General features: G+C 40.6%; 1 protein-coding gene across 1 annotated transcript; it reads right to left on the bottom strand.

Annotated features, from left to right (window-relative positions):
- Window positions 1-4,075: 4,075 nt before the first annotated feature.
- Window positions 4,076-18,688, bottom strand: LOC115806340 (NACHT, LRR and PYD domains-containing protein 6-like). The gene is given in 9 exon segments (XM_030767013.1): window positions 4,076-4,253; window positions 4,395-4,553; window positions 4,705-4,878; window positions 9,939-10,065; window positions 10,356-10,935; window positions 10,937-11,927; window positions 12,355-12,572; window positions 17,496-18,073; window positions 18,613-18,688. Coding segments are annotated over 9 exon segments (3,081 nt in total).
- Between the last annotated feature and the right edge of the window lie 322 nt (window positions 18,689-19,010).

Raw genomic sequence — 19,010 nt, 5'->3', positions numbered from 1 at the left:
TACATGCAATACATACACCCTCTAATCTACAGGTGGCTTGAAATTGACTGTCCTTCAGCTTTTCTTTTCTCAGTCCTGACACTCGTCTTTAGTCAAGCGAGTGGTGTTTACCCCTTTTTTTGACATCAGCACCAGATCTGGGACTGCATACAGGTTCTCCCATGACAGCTGTCAATCATCTCTCAATGTTTTCTTTATGCTGGAGGTGCTATCTCTGACTCTGATTAGGTTAATGCATTTTACAATCACATATAAAAGACTGGTCTGTGAAGGAAGGTGTCTGGGTAACACTCGTGAAATTTCCTCCTACTTTCTCGATGTCAGTTGTAAAATACTGCTCCCTAAATTCACTGCAACATTGTTTGCTAATCTATAAATCTCATTGTTTTTGAGACACTACCTTAAAATTGGCAGTGCCTTTACCATGAACTATACAAAATGCATAGAGGGGCTGAGTGAACATGGTCTGGAATGTGTATAGGAGGGTTAGTGTGTCATTGGAGACAGTGTAGAAGGCCAGATTACCATCAGCCCAGTCTAGATGCACTCCTATTGTGTGAGAGGGCTGAGTACTGGAAAATATAGCTGGTGTTTTCTGATTGTGACAGAAACAGTATCCATCCTTTTCACAAAATAGACAAAAAGATTCTTCATCCATGCCAATACTGCTGAAGTTTATGTCTTCAATTTCAGATTCATATGTAACACCTACAGTAAACTCTTCTCCACTGTATTCCACTTCCCAGTAACAGCGGTCAGTTAAGGGCTTCTGACAGAGTGGGAATGGAATATAATAAGATCTCTCAAGGTGATCAGAATATATTTTGCCTGAGTGCTCCCTCGTAAACACCAGTAAATCCTGTCCCTCGGTTCTGTCTCTCAGTTTATCTAGTGGCAGTGCTTTTGGGCGACATCTTCTGATTGGAGCAAGATCATAAGAATCTGTTGACAAAAGGAAAGGTACAGTTATAGCATAACAGGAAATTACCATGCACTTAGACATGTTTCTGATTTCCCTGATCAGTTAAAATTTCAGAGAGCAGAAAATTATATGTAAATATAGCTGCAAGCAGCGATGAGGGAACCAAGCAGTCCAGCAGGGCAGAGTCGCCATGGCAACTTGATCTGATCACGTTAAAAGTGCGGCTGTAAGCACTGGTAGCAGGTTTTAAGTCAAGTGACCTGACATAAGAACCACTTTTGTTCAGAGAAACACAAATGAGCCAAAAAGAGAAACGAGAAACACTTACGAGGCAAAAAGTTGTTTTTGCTCATTGTAGCAACCTCATTAGAGCAAAGACATGAGGAGTAAAATCATATTTTTTCTTATTATCAAAAAGTCATCTAATAACTTTTCTGAAACTTGCTCTGAAAATCATGTGTGCCAGTTTTGGGGAACACTTGACAAAATTTGTGGCCTGTGAAAATTTTGTAAATTTTTTTCATAAAATGTAATATGACGGAAAATAGAATATGGCAGAAATTGAGGACATGGGGTGCATTGAACTCAGTTTGATCGAAGGAATCCAATGGTACCTCACACGATTTAAAATGTATGTGTGTAAACGCACCTCCAACTTTGACCCATTGGTGGCGCTAGAGTGCCCAAAGCACAGACATAAAGCTTGATGAAAAGAATCAGGGGACTGTCCCCAATCAGTGTGCCAAATATCACAACTTTTTACCACTAGTTATTATATCTCATGCCTTTGAATATTTCATAGATATGTGTTGAGTTCATCAATAGTGAATAAAGAACTCAAGATCTGAATGTAATTTGGAAATTCTAGATTTGATCTGAATGGTTATGTAATGTGATCACTATATTAGATTTACAGACAATAATGAATACAGTCCCACCTCTCCACACTCATCCAAATCTAAACAGGTGTGAATGCACTTGTTTCTAAATTCACAAAACACAGACACGTGATCAGGAGAAAGTTAAGAGAATCAGACTTACATTTTCTTGGCCCAGATTTCATCCTGCATTCACCACAATGGCCCAATCTGTAGGCAAATAAGATTGAACAGAAAGTGCAGTGACTAAATAGCACTGTATCCAGAGTGCGAATTATACAATGACAATCGGGGGGGTCAACTTTTTCTCCCGTGCGTAAAGGAACCTAGTATAGCGCAGGTGCGTGCTTCAGTGAACTAAAGTGTTACAATCCTTACAGCATCCTGCTTGTTTAACACAGTCTCTGCAGTCTGTAGATAATGATGAATCAAAACCATTACACCAGCTCATGGGGCATTTACCACACAACAACTTTTGTAGTCAGGGGTCACCAACAAACTATTCTAGAGCAAAACTGCCAGCAAGTCAGACCCACACACACAAGACTCTTTCAAATGTGTAGCGTAAAATCCCAAAGTCGCAAGTCCTCGTTGCAGACAGTCTTGTAGTAGATGCATTTAACAGCAGCGTTTACTCTAGGTCACTATCAGTTTACTGCATAGTCTAAGATGGCATGTTTTAGATGGCTCCAAATGATGACTGAAAAATGGTTTCTCGTAGCTTGCACTAGACAGAATTAAAAGTAATAAATAAATAAATAAATAAATAAATAAATAAACAAATTTATTTTTTTACTTTTTGGTACTTTTATACATTTGAATTTTATTCATCAAAACTATATTAATATATTTTGTTGTACCTTTGTTCAAAGTAGTATTTATGGCAATAAAACAAGTTTATTTTTAAACTGCATTATGTCTCATTAATTTGGTGAGGACTCTTAAATAACTACACATAACAAATGTTAGGGTAAATCTTTGTTCACATTATGGGTTTCTTAAAAAAGAATATCGGCCGATATATCATTATCGCTTTATTAAATCCTCAAATATCAAAATCGGTATCAGTCTTAAAAATCCTGTATCAGTCGGGCTCTGTTTTCAAGGTAAGAAAACAGCCGACAAAGTTTGATTCTTGGGTGGTCTATGTCTTTAAATAATTGCTAGGTTAATATTTCAGTCTTCCATGTAGCCTACGAGCGAGTACTCTTTTTACTGTTTATGGGCCTATTATGATAGAATGCAAATCCCGCAGGGTTTCTGAAAGTGCATTGATGAAGTGGACAAAGAGGAGTGTTGTGTGGTACCATTTCACGTGAAAAAATGATAACGTGCATTGTAACCATTGTGACACTGTGCTTAGCTTCAATACAACAAGGCCTGTTGTGAACATCCAGCCTTACTACAGGTGAAAGTTCCAGCGGGTACCAACCAAGCATTACTGTTGCATTGGCTAGGAGAAATTGCAATGACAGGCGAGATAAAGAAATCACAAAACTAATATGTGATATGATCGTTACATGATACCACACAGTACAGCTAACGGTGAAGGTTTCCGTGGACTAATGAACTCTGTCCAGCCAGGATATCGCATCCCATCCAGAGGCTAATCTTCACATCGCGTAAACCTACTGCCAAATTATGCCTGTACCTGTGCAAACGCGATCATTGTTAATATGCTTAAAAGTTGAATGGAAAAGGTATTTGTTCAGTGAAGTCCTTTACTGAGGAATGTATTATTTGCGTATTCGATGTTAATATCATGTGTGTGGCGTTCATCTGTAGACACCGGACACAATCTAATTCAGAAATTCTGAAGGTTAGAAAGAAAAGTGCATTAAACAAGCTAGATAGCTAGCCACTCACATTAACCTACAGTGTCTCCACTGGCTAACTGCTACACGAGTACAGACTTAAATGAGGATGCCAGCCACTGCAGTGATGGGAGCGAGACTGGCAGATGAGACGTTCATCTAACGTCAGGGTTAAGAAATGGTATGGTCTACTTTAGGGGTGTCTGAAATCGTATTACAAGATTCTTCCAGGCATGACTATGGGAAATATATTATAATATTTACAATTACAGGTGAGAAGGATATATAAATGTGTCGACCCCCGCAAAATGTTGTTTTTACCTCTTTTGGGGGGGTGTCAGACGAAAGCTGACTGTGTCAGTGGGAAAGCCCAGCACACTTACTCCAGTTTACAGTGTGGATCCTTCAGTATGGCAGACAGCAGATTTACTCCTCTGCTTCCAGAGTGATTATCAACATACTTACTCTAATTTCTCCAGTTTACACTGTTGATCCCTCTTTAAAGTAGAAAGATACATCTTTCCTAAAGTGCCTGGATGATTGTAGCTAAGATCCAGTTCTCTCAGGTGTGCGGGGTTTGATCTCAGAGCTGAGGCCAGAGAAGCACAGCCTTCCTCTGTGATTAGACAACCTGACAACCTGCAGAGACAACCAGACAATAGCTCAGTGTCTGAGATTTTCAGTGCCTTTCTGGGAGATCTGATGGTAGGAGGCATAAATAAAAGATTTAACAATTATTGTAATTTATCCATGTGAAATATAACACAATTCTATATGTACCCAAGTTTCTCCAGTTTACACTGTGTATCCTTCAGTCCAGCAGAGAGCAGGTTCACTCCTGAATCCCGCAGATCATTGTCTTTCAGCTCCAGTTCTATCAGCTTAGAGTAAGGACAACTCAGAACCGAGGCCAAATTTTTACAGCTGCCCTCTGTGAGACTACATCCTTTTTAGCCTGTAGGGATATTCACCTTAGTGTAAACATTTGACCTTAGTTTCTTAGATTTACCTTATAAATCATATAGTGTAGTTGTCAGCTGTCAGTGACATCACACCTAAATCTCCTGGATGATAAACATATACAACTCACCCAAGTTTCTGTAGTTTACAGTTTTCACTCATCAGTCCATTACAAAGCTGCTTTATTCCTGAATCTGTCAAGCTATCGTGGCTGAGATCCAGCTCTCTCAGGGGTGAGTTCACTGACTGGAGAACTGAGGCCAGAGTTTCACAGGATTCAGACGACAGGTTACAGGCTGTCACGCTGGTGGTGTGGTGCAGGACCCAAGTGCAAAGACACGATGGTTGACAGTGATAAACAGAAGACTTTACTTAAAATGAAGATAAAAATACAAGTGCAAACTAATAAAAGCCGATAACAAAAAGGTGCAGCATGACAGAGTGCTCTAAAACACAAACAACGATAGACAAAGTACAAGGCAAACACTAGGACTTAAATAGAAGGAGAACTGAACAGGGCAACACAGGATTGGATAAAATTAACAAGGTAATGAGACAAAACAGGAACAGGTGAGGGGCGGAGACAGACAAAGAACAGGAGCACAAAGACATGGCAAACCAAAAGTCCAAAATGGCGGTGCAGGTTGTGACAGAGCCCCCCCCTTAAGGGGCGGCTCCCAGACGGCCCAAAAGAAAAACAAAGTCCAGAACAGACCGGGTGGGTGGGGGGGCGCACAGAGGGATGACCGAAGGTGCTGCAGCCGACGGGCCCCCTCTGCGGCCGAGCAGGTGAGGGGTTGGCTGGAACAGATTTTCCAAACCGGCAGAGGAACAGGAACGGAGCAAACTCTTCAAACAGCCTCGACGTCGGCTAGAGGGCTGAGCTGGTTCGGGGAAAGGGCCTCGGGAACAGGACAGGGCGTCAGCATGGGAGCTGACCAGGACAGGGCGTCAGCATGGGAGCTGACCAGGACAGGGCGTCAGCATGGGAGCTGACCTGGACAGGGCGTCAGCATGGGAGCTGACCTGGACAGGGCGTCAGCATGGGAGCTGACCTGGACAGGGCGTCAGCATGGGAGCTGACCAGGACAGGGCGTCAGCATGGGAGCTGACCAGGACAGGGCGTCAGCATGGGAGCTGACCAGGGCCGGGAAAGCGGCCTCAGGAACAGGGCAGGACAGCGCATCCTCCAGGGTGCGCCGGGCAGCGCATTCCTCGCGCTGGGCAGCGCACTCTCCATGGTGTGCCAGGCAGCGCATTCCTCGCGCTGGGCAGCGCACTCTCCATGGTGCGCCAGGCAGCGCATTCCTCGCGCTGGGCAGCGCACCCTCCATGGTGCGCCAGGCAGCGCATTCCTCGCGCTGGGCAGCGCACCCTCCATGGTGCGCCAGGCAGCGCATTCCTCGCGCTGGGCAGCGCACCCTCCATGGTGCGCCAGGCAGCGCATTCCTCGCGCTGGGCAGCGCACCCTCCATGGTGCGCCAGGCAGCGCATTCCTCGCGCTGGGCAGCGCACCCTCCATGGAGCCTTCGGAGTCGCTGCTTGAAGAGGGGGATTCAGGGTGGCAGAGACAGGAGACCCAGGAGCGGACACAGCCCTAGAGATGGTTGGGCCCAGCACCACAGTCCATGTGGTGCCTGGGTCTAGGGCTGGGAGCCCCCCCCCAAAAAATCCCCCCCCCCGGGTTAGGGGCTGGAGAACCTACCGAGAGAGGGAGCCCCGCCGCACCCAGGTCAGGAGCTGGAACCGTCTCTGCCCGGGGGACAGAAGTGTCTGCTGGGTCCTTGTTAGGTCTATCGTTCTGTCATGCTGGTGGTGTGGTGCAGGACCCAAGTGCAAAGACACTATGGTTGACAGTGATAAACAGAAGACTTTACTTAAAATGAAGATAAAAATACAAGTGCAAACTAATAAAAGCCGATAACAAAAAGGTGCAGCATGACAGAGTGCTCTAAAACACAAACAACGATAGACAAAGTACAAGGCAAACACTAGGACTTAAATAGAAGGAGAACTGAACAGGGCAACACAGGATTGGATAAAATTAACAAGGTAATGAGACAAAACAGGAACAGGTGAGGGGCGGAGACAGACAAAGAACAGGAGCACAAAGACATGGCAAACCAAAAGTCCAAAATGGCGGTGCAGGTTGTGACACAGGCAGCCAGGCTATAATAGAGAATTCAGAGATTTGGTCAGTTTTTACACATACAGTAAAATATCATTTGTTAACTTTGCTATGAAATATTACACTGATCAAATCAAGCGCGTTCAAATGTCATTATATTGCCTCAAATTAGATTTTAGCATATACAAACCTCAGAGGCATCGATTGTTGTGTCACTCCATTGACTTAATACCTGTGATTTGCCCTGTTTGCCCTGTTACAATTTGATGTCAATGAACACATAATGTCCTATTAAACTAGAGAGTTTTGCCAGATTAGAAGATTCCTGTGGAGGCCAGTAATAGTCTGAATGACAGCTATCTCTACTCTGTATTGACACACTCACACACACTAGGATTTCCACTAGAATTTGTTCTTGCCGGTCCAGTGTCCAGAAAGAATTTATTTTATCAGACATCTGTGGAACTTACTGGTCACATTTCAAAAATATGACAGTATTAGGGCCACACTGGGGAGGAAAAAAATTCTGAGATTTTGAGAACAAGGTCATAATATTACGAGAATAAAGTCGTAATTTTAGGCTATGTGTTATTTTAGACAGGGAATATCAGAACAGCAGTCTGCTGCCTGTGTTAAAATGAGGAATGTGGAGCATTTTGTGAAGTTATACTTTAGTATAGGTGGGACAAAGTAATTGTTTGGCAAGTATCAAGACTCAAGGCCTTGTCAATGAAGTCCCGAGTCAAGCATCAAGTCAAGACAGAGAAGTCCCAAGCAAGTCCAAAGTCAAGCATTACCAAATACAAAGCAAAGTCTAAGTGCTTAACCTTATGTTTCAAGCCCTAAACAAGTCATTGTGCACTATTTGACTAATTAAATGTTCTTGCATTTTTGCCTATGTGAGTAAATGTGTGAAGTGTGTGAAGTGTGTGTGTGTGATTGAGTGAAAGAGTGAGTGAGGTGAGTTGCAATTACAGTATTGGATTTTAGGGTTAGTACACCACTAGCTCAGGACGAACCATTACATTTACAAAAAACTTGACAAATGTGTCAGACGTTTGTGTTCGGTGAGGACATAGTATGATGCCACCGCGGCTAAAAATGCGCTCCACGGCAGCACTGAATTAAAAGGAAGATATTGCAACCAATTTGTTAAGAAAAGATTGTGCTTCCACATTGAGTGTGTCGAGAGCTCACTGTTTTTAGGTTGATAGTCTAACTAGAGCTAGGTAGACCCATACTAGCTCTTATCTTGCTAGTTTAAGCCATGGTTTAGCAAAGATTACTACATGATAATTACACTTAATTTCCGGTCTTTTAGCAGCCTTAAGTGTCGAACAAACTTGGAGGTTGTTGCTTCACCATCTGTAATTTTGTTCCTGCATGTTTTACATATTGCCATCTGTTTGCTTTTTACAATAATAATAATAATAATAATAATAATAATAATAATAATAATAACAATAATAATAATAATATTTATTTAGAGCCCAATATCACTATTTATAGTCTCAAAGGGCTTTACATGTCTATAATAAAGTCAAATCAAAATTATATCATGCATAAGTTCGAGAAAATAGATAAGTCTTTAGTCTTGTTTTAAAGGAATTGAGAGAGTTTGCCTCTCTAACTTCTTTAGGTAAACCATTCCAAAGGAAGGGAGATCGGTAGGAAAAGGCTCGGTTGCCAGCGGTTACAAGAGTGTAGTCTTAGATACCGAATACAGTAAATCTGATGTCTCATTTTCTTATCTGCGTGCCAATCTCTCTCTGCTGCACATGCAACATCATCGGTGTTCTGAAGTCCCATGTGGGCAAGAATATCAGTAAATAGCTGCACACTTTTTGGATAAGATGAATAAATTTAATATTTTTACCTATGAAATATGTCAAGTCATTTCAAGTCAAAGAGGGAAAGTCTGAGTGAAGTCTAGAGTCACTGGTATTAAAGTCAAAGTCGAGTTGCAAGTAATTTTTAATTTTGTGGAGTCGAGTCTGAAGAAATCAAAATCATGACTCGGTTCTGACTCGAGTCAAAGTCAGATGAATCAAGTCCACACCTCTGGTATAGGTTTCACAAATAACATAATCTTTTCACACATCAGCATCACATTATCAGGACTTTGAAACAAACAACAGTTGCCAGAAGCAGGCTCAGTCTGCCATTGGCTGTCCTCTCGCCTTTTTTATTGGTTGCTGGTAATATGTTTTCCTAAAAATTTTGTTTTTTTTTTTCTTGAAATTTTCCAAGTTATTCTCGTAATATTTTGATTTTTTCTTTCCATAAAATTACAACTTCATTCTTGTAGTATTATGACTTTTTTACAATTTTACAATTTACAATTTGGTATTTGGCAGATGCTTTTAGTCAAAGCGACTTACAATAAGTGCATCAATCAGATGCTATTATCTCATAAGCAGAGATCAGAAATGTTGATTTGCCATTCGTACTGCACCCCTGGAATTTTTCTCAATTACCACTTTATTCTTGTAATTTTATGACCTTATTCTTGAAATCTCAGATTTTTGTTTCTCAGTGTCGCCCTAATACTCCCTCCTACTATAACAGTCTATGTTACAAATGCAAATCTAATGTACTCCTAGCTTGACGAAATAATGAACATGGCCTCAAATCAGTTTGACTGTTCAATGAACAGTAACGATTAAGCAAAACGAACAGTAATAATTAGCAAAACCTCAGCATTATCCGCTAAAATGTAGGCTATTACGAAACATCTGTAACCTGTAACATCTGCAGTCTGTTTAAAAAAGGCTAGGTCTACACAACATCTAATGTAGCCTTTAGGCTACCAGGTAATATTTTATTTTCTCCTTTTTTCATTGTGGCAAAGTCGACTTGAAATAAAACATGTCCAATGTGTCTTCACAGCTTGCAATGTGCATAAGCCACTACGTTTTGTATGAGCATTATTACTGGACATTTTGTCTGGCAAGTTTTTAATTTTTCATTTCAAATGTTTTTAAATTTTGCGTATAAATTTTACCAGGCCAAAACCAGTAATTACTGGCTAATGGAAACCCTGACACACACACACATACTTGAATCTGATTTCTTTTATCTCATATGAAAACATATGTAAGCAGACAATGCTATATCAAAATGTTACTAACTTACCAAAACCTAAACCAAGTTGTTGCAAATTCAAGCTGACTGTGATTTTGCAAGAAGTAACATGAGTTTAAAAATTCAATTTTATTTTAAAATGAATACCTCACCCTACTTTCTGCAGTTTACAATTTTCACTCATCAGTCCAGTACAGAGCATATTCACTCCTGAATCTGTCAGGTTATTGTTGCTGTTGAGATCCAGCTCTCTCAGGGGTGAGTTCACTGACTGGACAGCTGAGGCCACAGTTACACAGGATTCAGACTGGAGATCACAGCAAGCCAGGCTGTAATATAGAAATCAGAGCTGTGGTCACTTTGTTGAATATACAGTAAAATCTCATTTGTTCACTTTGCAAGGAAAGATTGCACAAACTCAGGTTGCAGCAAGCCTGTCTAAGTATATAATTCAGTTGCTTGTTATATTCTAAATTTATTCAGATGCGTTTGTTTGTTATTCATTACCTTTTTTTACAGAGATAGCTGGTAATGTATTTAGTCCAAGAACGAAAAGCAGCAGTTCTAACTTAAACAGTGGAACAGATTGATGACTTTCTCTGGTGATGATTCCTTTCCTATCTTCATTTTTATGTATTGATTTGTCTCTACAGTGATACGTTTCCTAATGTTTGAACTTTTTCCTATCATGAGGTCTCGTAGGAGTGTCTGGTTGGAGCCCACTGAGAGGCCAAAAAGGAAGCGGAGGAAAAGATCCAGATGTCCATTTTTACTCTGGAGGGCTTTATCCACTGCACTCTTGTGTAGTTCAACCATTTGCAGTTGGTCCCCTTCAAATCTGGATCCCCATATTTGGAAAACATTTCTGTTCTCATTCTCACATGCAAAATGTGCATACACTGCAGCAAGATGCTCCTGAATGCTCAGATGTACAAAACAGAAAACCTTCTCCCTGTACAATCCCAGCTCCTCTCTAAAGATCTCTGTACACAATGAAGAGTACTCTGATGCTTTACTGACATCAATGCCACACTCTCTCAGGTCCTCCTCATAGAATATCAGATTACCCTTCTCCAGCTGTTGGAAAGCCAGTTTTCCCAGTTTCAGAATCATCTCTTTGTCTGACTGAGACAGCTTCTTTGGGTTTTTTTGCTGTGGCTCCATGGTACTTCTTATTCTTCAAACTGATCTGAATGAGCAGGAACTGTGTGTACATCTCAGTCAGTGTTTTGGGGATTGCACGAGTGCCTGCATCACTCATCATATTCTCAAGCACAGTGACTGAAAGCCAACAGAAGACTGGAATGTGGCACATGATGTAGAGGCTCCTCGCTGACTTGATGTGTTTGATGACTCTGTTGGCCAGTCTCTGATCACTGATTCTCATCCTGAAGTACTCCTCTTTCTGGGGCTTATTAAATCCACAGATCTCTGTGACCTGGTGGATACACTCAGGAGGGATCTGATTGGCTGCTGTTGGTCGAGAGGTTATCCAGAGGAGAGCAGAGGGAAGCAGATTCCCCTTGATGAAGTTTGTCAGCAGCACGTCCACTGAGGTTGACTGTGTCACATCACAGCAAAGTTCATTGTTCTGGAAATCTAAAGGAAGTCGACATTCATCCAAACCATCAAAAATTAGGAGCATTTTGGCCTTATTGTTGCCAATTACTCTTTTACCACTCAGCTCTGGAACATAATTATGGAAGAGTTGGGTGAGACTGTTTTTGTCTTTCTTCAGATTAAGGTCCCTGAAAGGCAGAGGGACTATGACTGTGATATCTTGATTGGCTTTTCCTTCAGCCCAGTCAAGAATGAATTTTTGCACAGAGACAGTCTTTCCAATTCCAGCTACACCCTTTGTCAGCACTGTTCTGATTTGTTTTCTTTGTCCAGGAAGTGTTTTAAATATGTCGTTGCATTTCATTGGAGTCTCATGAGAAGTTTGTCTCTTGGAGATCATTTCAATCTGTCTGACCTCATGTTCATTATTGACCTCTCCCCTACCACCCTCTGTGATGTAGAGCTATGTGTAGATCTCATTCAAAAGGGTCAGTTTTCCTTGTGGTGAAATTCCTTCTGCTATGTGTTGAATTTTCTCTCTCAGGTTTGTTTTGTTGATTTCTGTGACTTTGCTAAGATGAATATCTGTATAAAAAAGAGTTTCATAAGTGAGAACAATGTTCATGAAAAAGTGATGCCTTTACTTTTTTAAAGAGTATTGAAGACCACTAAAACCTCTTAACAACCTTTATAAAGTTAAGCAAAAAAACATTTTGGGGTTTTGTTTCATCTTTACAAGAACTGAACTTTAGTGACATCTTTGGGCCATGTTTTGAATTTTGATTGATCCTACCTTGGTAGGTTCACCAACAACACTCTGTCTAAATGATGCAAGTACAGCTACTGTGATTAATCAAAGCAATCAGTCATTTGCTGCAGAAAAACAAAATGATTTGCAATTTCCTAATTGTCTCTGAGTGTGTGTGTGTGTGTATGCATGCACACTTGTGCGTAGGGGTGTGTATGTATGTGTGTGTTTGTGTGTGTTTGTGTGTGTGGGGTTTTTTTTTTAGTTTCTGCTGTCTTACCAATATCCTGGAAATGCTGCGTGATCCTCAACGCAGCATCTTCTCAACAACACCAGACACATCAAGATCCTCCCACTGACTCCCTAAGCATTCTGGGTAATCTTCATTCAGTCTTCTTTTAAAGTTTTTGAAATCTTCTGTTGTCGTGTTTGTCAGAGATACTGTGACAAGGCTTCTAATGTCTGGTACATTAGAGATCTACAACAGACAAAGAGCAGTATGTATGTAGGCACTTGATTCTTTATTGTTATCCTATGAAAAAAAGTTCAGGAGAGTTCATGTATTCAGTAACAACACATTGTAGTGTATTATTGAGTACTAGCTTACTACAGTATTTGTATGACCAGGTAATTTTGTACAGTAAGTTATTTTCACCAGTTAATTACCTACATGTTTATATGTTAAATATGCTAATGCAATATGCAAAATGTACATATTTTACATGTAAATATCTTTTTTTAATATAATAAATCATCTGCAGTACTTTGTTTAAATTCAAAATCGGAAAATGTGTTCACACCTTTTATGGGCTTTACATTTCTGTGATGAAATCATCTCTTAATCTGGCATCCTGTTCTTACACTCTACAGGAACGTTCACCTCTGGGACAGACATGCCTTCTTCCTCCACAGACAGACCTGTTTTAGACACTGTCCTCCTGGTTCCAGATAAGGAATAGCCTATAAAGAGAACACATCTCTGTTGTTATCTGTGCTGTCATGTGTGTCACATGGTATGTGTAAGAAATCTGAGTTCACTGGTTTAATAGATGAGGAGGCCAACATTCTCTGCATTCTGGCCCCTGGTCTCCCACACAATCTACACACCTCACGCAGTCCTATGACACAGAACCATTGATGACAAGACTTTTATACTGTCATGACAAATTCTGTGACTGCCTTTTCAGTTGTGATCTGAATGAGTTTATATGATGGTATTAATTTAATATGACTATACATCTCCATTAGTTAAATATTTCAATATTTATGAAAACATTTTAAAGGAAATAACCAAAATCAATTCACAAAAATAAATGAAGTAGCCAACACTTTCTTTTTACTTCAGCGAGACACACTCTCTCTCTCTCTCTCTCTCTCTCTCTCTCTCTCGCTCTCTCCCTGTATCTCTCCCTCTCTCTCTCTGTCTCTCTCTCCAAGTCTGTCAGTTGTGTAATGTAATATGAAACTTACAGGCAAAAAGCAAGAATAACTGCCTCCTCTCTCTCTCTCTCTCCTGCCTGTTTCCACCCACAATACAGAACAAAGAAAGGGAAGCAATGTTGTGTAGCCTATCATTTCTTTTGAAGACGAAGCATTTTGCTTACAATGTTTTAGGGATGATTTGTTCAACAAAAGCATATTTTCCTAGTCAAATTTTAAAACTTCTTCAATGCTCTTAGCCTCATTTAAAATGTTCTTTAACAGTAGTCAGGTTAAGCATGTGAGGATCCTCTGGCTAGTTCAGTGCCTACATGCAAATAATTGTGATGAATAATTGTGATTAAGACTATCAGAAGAAAAAATCGAATCACAAATAAACTAATTCATCTGGTATTATTTCTTTCTTGGAAAACTGAACAATTCAACAATACTACCTATAATTGAAAAAATCCTTGTGTGATCAAGTATCATACTTTCTTTGATACTTGATCAAAATAACAAGTACACACGATTTACTGTATTAGCCATCACTGTCTTTTTACTACTTTAAGTTTCACTCACAAAAGAAAAGAAAAGAAAAGTTCCTAAAAGAGTTATTTTGTCTCCAATTTTTTACCAAATGTTTTGTCACTACAGCGTATTTATCTCTTTAGAGTTCTCCTCTTCTGATTGTTTTCTCTGAGTGGGTGATCATTTTCCATTCAACATTAAGTTAAGAACTTCCTTAGTGTTAATGCTGGTGTCTGTGGGCTGGACTTGGCTAAGCAACTTGCACATGCTGATAGATCAATGAGGGCATATGGAGGTTGGTAAACTCAGCCCAACAAGTTTTCACACATTCTGTGGCACTGTAGGAAGCATTAGCTTTTATTTAAACTGTGCTCAGGCTCCTACCCAGTCAAAATTCATTTTGAATGTGTGATATAAAGATGTCAAAGGGAAACGTGATAAATAACATGCACTATTTGGCATTTTCAGAAAAGGACAACTTTTCATTTCTGTCAATTCCATGTGAACAAATTATCAATACTCACTCATTCATTTTCTAAGCCACTTATCCTAGTTAGGGTTGCAGGGGAGTGCTGGGGCCTATCCCAGCGCTCATAGGGTGAAAGGCAGGGAAGCACCCTGGACAGGTCACCAGTTCATCGCAGGGCAGACACACAGACAAGCACACACACACACATTCATACATAGGGGCAATTTAATGTCTCCAGTTTACCTGACCTACATGTCTTTGGACTGTGGGAGGAAACCGGAGCTCCCAGAGGAAACCCACGCAGATACGGAGAGAACATGCAAACTCCACACAGAGAGGACCCTGGCCACCCGGCCGGGAATCGAACCCGAGACCCTCTTGCTGTGAGGCGACAGTCATCAATACACGTTTGATTTTCAGATCCCATAAATATTTCTGAATAGAATGTCACATCATTTAACCATTGTGCAATGCCCTGATTAGACTCTACTTCTAGTTTCAAGTAAAATGTGTTTAAAATGAGAAAGGGAAGTGGGTGTCTTGGGTCATGAAGTGGCTTATGTTTATATTTGTTCAGAGTCTGTTTGTCTGGTTCATCAGGTATGACAGGACTCGAGACTTCAGGAATCTGTGTACGATGTACATGGGTAACGGATTCTGCACATTTTGTCCATCACGGCTGCTCAACCTAGTGACAATAAACCTCTGCATACTCACGTGATCTCTTTGTCTTTAAGGCCTCACATTTCTTGACAATCTGGTTGGCACGTATCTGATTGTATCGTAGATACAGTTCTCCCAGGTATGAGGGGGTTTGATCTCCGAAGCCAGAGAAGCACAGTCTTCCTCTGTAATTAGCAGTGTTGGAAATAACACGTTACTGTAATTCCAATACTTTTGGCAGTGATGAGTAATGTAACTAATTAACTTATCAAATGAAGTAATGGAGTTACAATTACTGAGATTTAAAAGGGCTCGCTACTCCTTCCTTTTGTCTTGCGTAAAAAATATTAAACTGCAGACTATAGCAGACAAATGCAGCCTATTCCCCAATTTCCTGTTTATGATCTAACTTCACCTGATCTTACGGTGGCGCAATGAATGAGTGACTCAATCAGTCAGCAGTAGCCCACACAATAGCTAACAGTTTGGGCAATGTGAGCTTGCTGTCCTGGAGATATGGAAATGATTTTTCCCTTCTCGAGATCAAGGACAAACATATACTGGTGAGTTATAGTCCATGTGCAGGTGTGAGAACTTCATCCACATCAACGAACAGTAATTCTAATCTTATGAAGCACCTGGTAAGACAACATGGTTCTACAAAGCTAATCGCAAAAGACCCTGTTGCTAGCACCTGTGACCAAGGAGCAAGGGTGTTTCTATCTATTGAAATGATCAGGGGCTTAGTCCAGGGCTAAGAAAACTGGAGCTTTTCATCTGGGTGCGCATGAACATCCAACTTTGTGTGCACTGTGCAGCACTTGATTACTCCTCCCTCCTTCGGACGCTACCAGTCAGGATCCACTCTGTTACAGACAGTCTGTTGGTTTTGCTATAAACACCTCCTTTTTCAGGGTGAAAATATTCGGGACTAGACTTAAAATATTTGGGGCGGTAGCCCCGAATGATCGAAACTAATGACACCACTGCCAATCAGCCAGTTCATCCAAAAAGCCAAGGCTTGATTTGCTTGGTATACATGGTATACATTAATAAGAGAGTTGAAGCAAACATTTAGAAGTAATGCAGATGTTACTTTCCCCAGTAATTAATTATTTTAATATGCAGTAATTGGTAAAGTAATTCAATTACTTTTGAAAGAAGTAACTAGTAAGTGTAACTAATTGCTCGACAGTGATTAGACAATCCAAAGGCAGAATTCAAAACTTGAAACCACAGGAAACAATATTTATTGGGTTTTGCGATCACGCATACACCAAGTACTCACTTCAGTTTCTGCAGTTTACAGTTTGAACTAATTTGGCCAGCACAGAGTGTCTTCACGACTGAATCTGTCTGGTTGTTGTAGCTGAGATCCAGTTCTCTCAGGGGTGAGTTCACTGATTGGAGAACTCATATCTAAGTATGAGACTGTCATCTCATATGAGAGATGACAGTGATCTACTCTGTTGACATAAGTTTATATAACACAACGCTATTACTTTACATTCTAATAAAGTGTATAGCAACTCCACAGTACAGGTATCGCATGAGAACATGATCTACTGCACAGTTATACCAAGTCTGTAAAGAGGATCAACCTTGGAGGAGATAACAAGCGATAATACACTGCCTATACCATGTTGAGAATACATTTGAACACACGAGACAAGCTATCATTACATACACACAAACACACATCGGAAAAACTGTTGTCCAATGAAATGTAAGTAGCACAATAATGTAATATGACTTCAGCAGTTAACTGTCAATTATATGTCATAATTTGAACACAATAGCATTTCAGATCAACTTTTTGTAAGAAATGATGCACCTGTTACAGGAACTTTCTAGTGCATCACTGAGCTAGACATTTGTCTGTCAAAGTGTATATGACAGTCCTATTGCATACATGGCCATTAGTACACAAATAAAGGGAGGTCTATGCGTTCAATATTGCTGTCTGTTCTTAAACAGAAATGACACACTGTGGTCCAATTTAGACATATTATCATAATTGACCTGGCCCTTCTGCAGGTTCTGAGTAATGGGAGCAGCCTCTGCTGACCTTGTATGAGTTTTGTATGTAATGCAATGATTTCTCATTTCTGAGCTGCTTCCTTTCATCAGGTCTCGTAGGACAGGTCTTGTTGGGGTTCAACGAGGGACAGCAGAGCAGAAAGCAGAGCAAAAGGTCCAAATGTCCATTCTTACGCTCTGAACCTCTTTTCACTGCACTCTGAAGTAGGTTAGTTATTAATCTGTTCCTCTCCTTTTTGTATTGCTGTTTGTTTAAATGATTTTACTTAAAATTCAGACATTTGTAAGCACTGCAGCAAAATTCTCCTGAATGCTTAGATGCACAAAGCAGAAGACCGTGTCCCCCAACTCCTCTCTAAAGATCTCTGTGCACACTGAAGAGTACTCTGATGCTTCACTCACATCAATGCCACACTCTGTCAGGTCCTCCTCACAGAATATCAGATTATCCTTCTCTAGCATTTGGAAAGCCAGTTCTCCCAGTTTCAGAATCATCTCTTTGTCCAATTGAGACAGTTTCTTTGGGTTTTCCATGGTGGTTCCATGGTACTTCTTATTCTTCAGACTGATCTGAATGAGCAGGAAGTGAGTGTACATCTCAGTCAGAGTTTTGGAGATTTCACCAGTGCCTGCATCACTCATCATGTTCTCAAGCACAGTGGCTGAAAGCAAACAGAAGACTGGTATGTGGCACATGATATGGAGGCTTCTTGATGACCTGATGTGTGTGATGATTCGGTTGGCCAGGTTCAGATCACTGATTCTATTTCTGAAATACTCCTCTTTCTGGGGGTCACTGAATCCACGGATCTCTGTGACCTGGTGGACACACTCAGGAGGGATCTGATTGGCTGCTTCTGGTCAGGAGGTTATCCAGAGGAGAGCAAAGGGAAGCAGATTCCCCTTGATGAGGTTTGTCAACAACACATCCACTCAGGTTGATTTCATCACATCACAGCAAAGCTCATTCTTCTGAAAGTCTCGCGGAGGTCGACATTCATCTTGACCATCAAAAATGAATAGCAATTTGAGATTCTCACTTTTAATGTCACTTTTAATTCTATTTCTTTCAACTCTGGACCATAATGATGAAGAAGTTGGATAAAAATGTATTTCTCTTTCTTCAGATTAAGATCCCTGAAAGGTAAAGCAATTATGACCATGATATGTTGATTGGCTTTTCCTTCAGCCCAATAAAGAATGAACTTTTGCACAGAGACAGTCTTTCCAATTCTAGTTACACCCTTCATCAGCACTGTTCCAGGAAGTGTTTTGAGAATGTCACTGAGTTTGATAGTTTTGTTTATCTCACCTGAATTTTTGTTTCTATAAATATCACTGGCTTTCCCTTACTTGTGAAGTCCTGCGTAACCTTACCTTGATGTATTTCCAGTACGTTTGAGAGTTATTTGGAATCCTGCCTTGAATCCTGTTTTTGTGCTTCTCTCCCTCAGTTTCCTGGTCCACCCCATGTTAAATAAAAGCTTATCAACTGCACATGCATCCAGTCTCTCATCCAGTTGGCGGCAGCTTGAGTGTGAGAAAATGATGTCAAAAATTAGAGCATTCCTAGTCATTGTCTACAATCATATCCAGCATTGTACTTGTTATGTGCTGCTCTCTGTTTCCCCATGGAATGTCAATTTTACACTTTTACCTGTTTCTCCTATGACACCATATTAAGACAGTGAGACAATAATACCAGGGTAATTTTATGGAAAACCCTAATCCAGTCTGAATATTGCTCTACTTCACTAAATAAATGTAACATTCAGATGAGTCAAATCTTTCCTA

Source organism: Chanos chanos, chromosome 3 (genome assembly GCF_902362185.1).
Source record: "Chanos chanos chromosome 3, fChaCha1.1, whole genome shotgun sequence".
NCBI lineage: Eukaryota > Metazoa > Chordata > Actinopteri > Gonorynchiformes > Chanidae > Chanos > Chanos chanos.
The sequence above is the reverse complement of the archived record's forward strand: the minus strand, read 5'-3'. Positions and strand labels throughout refer to the sequence as shown.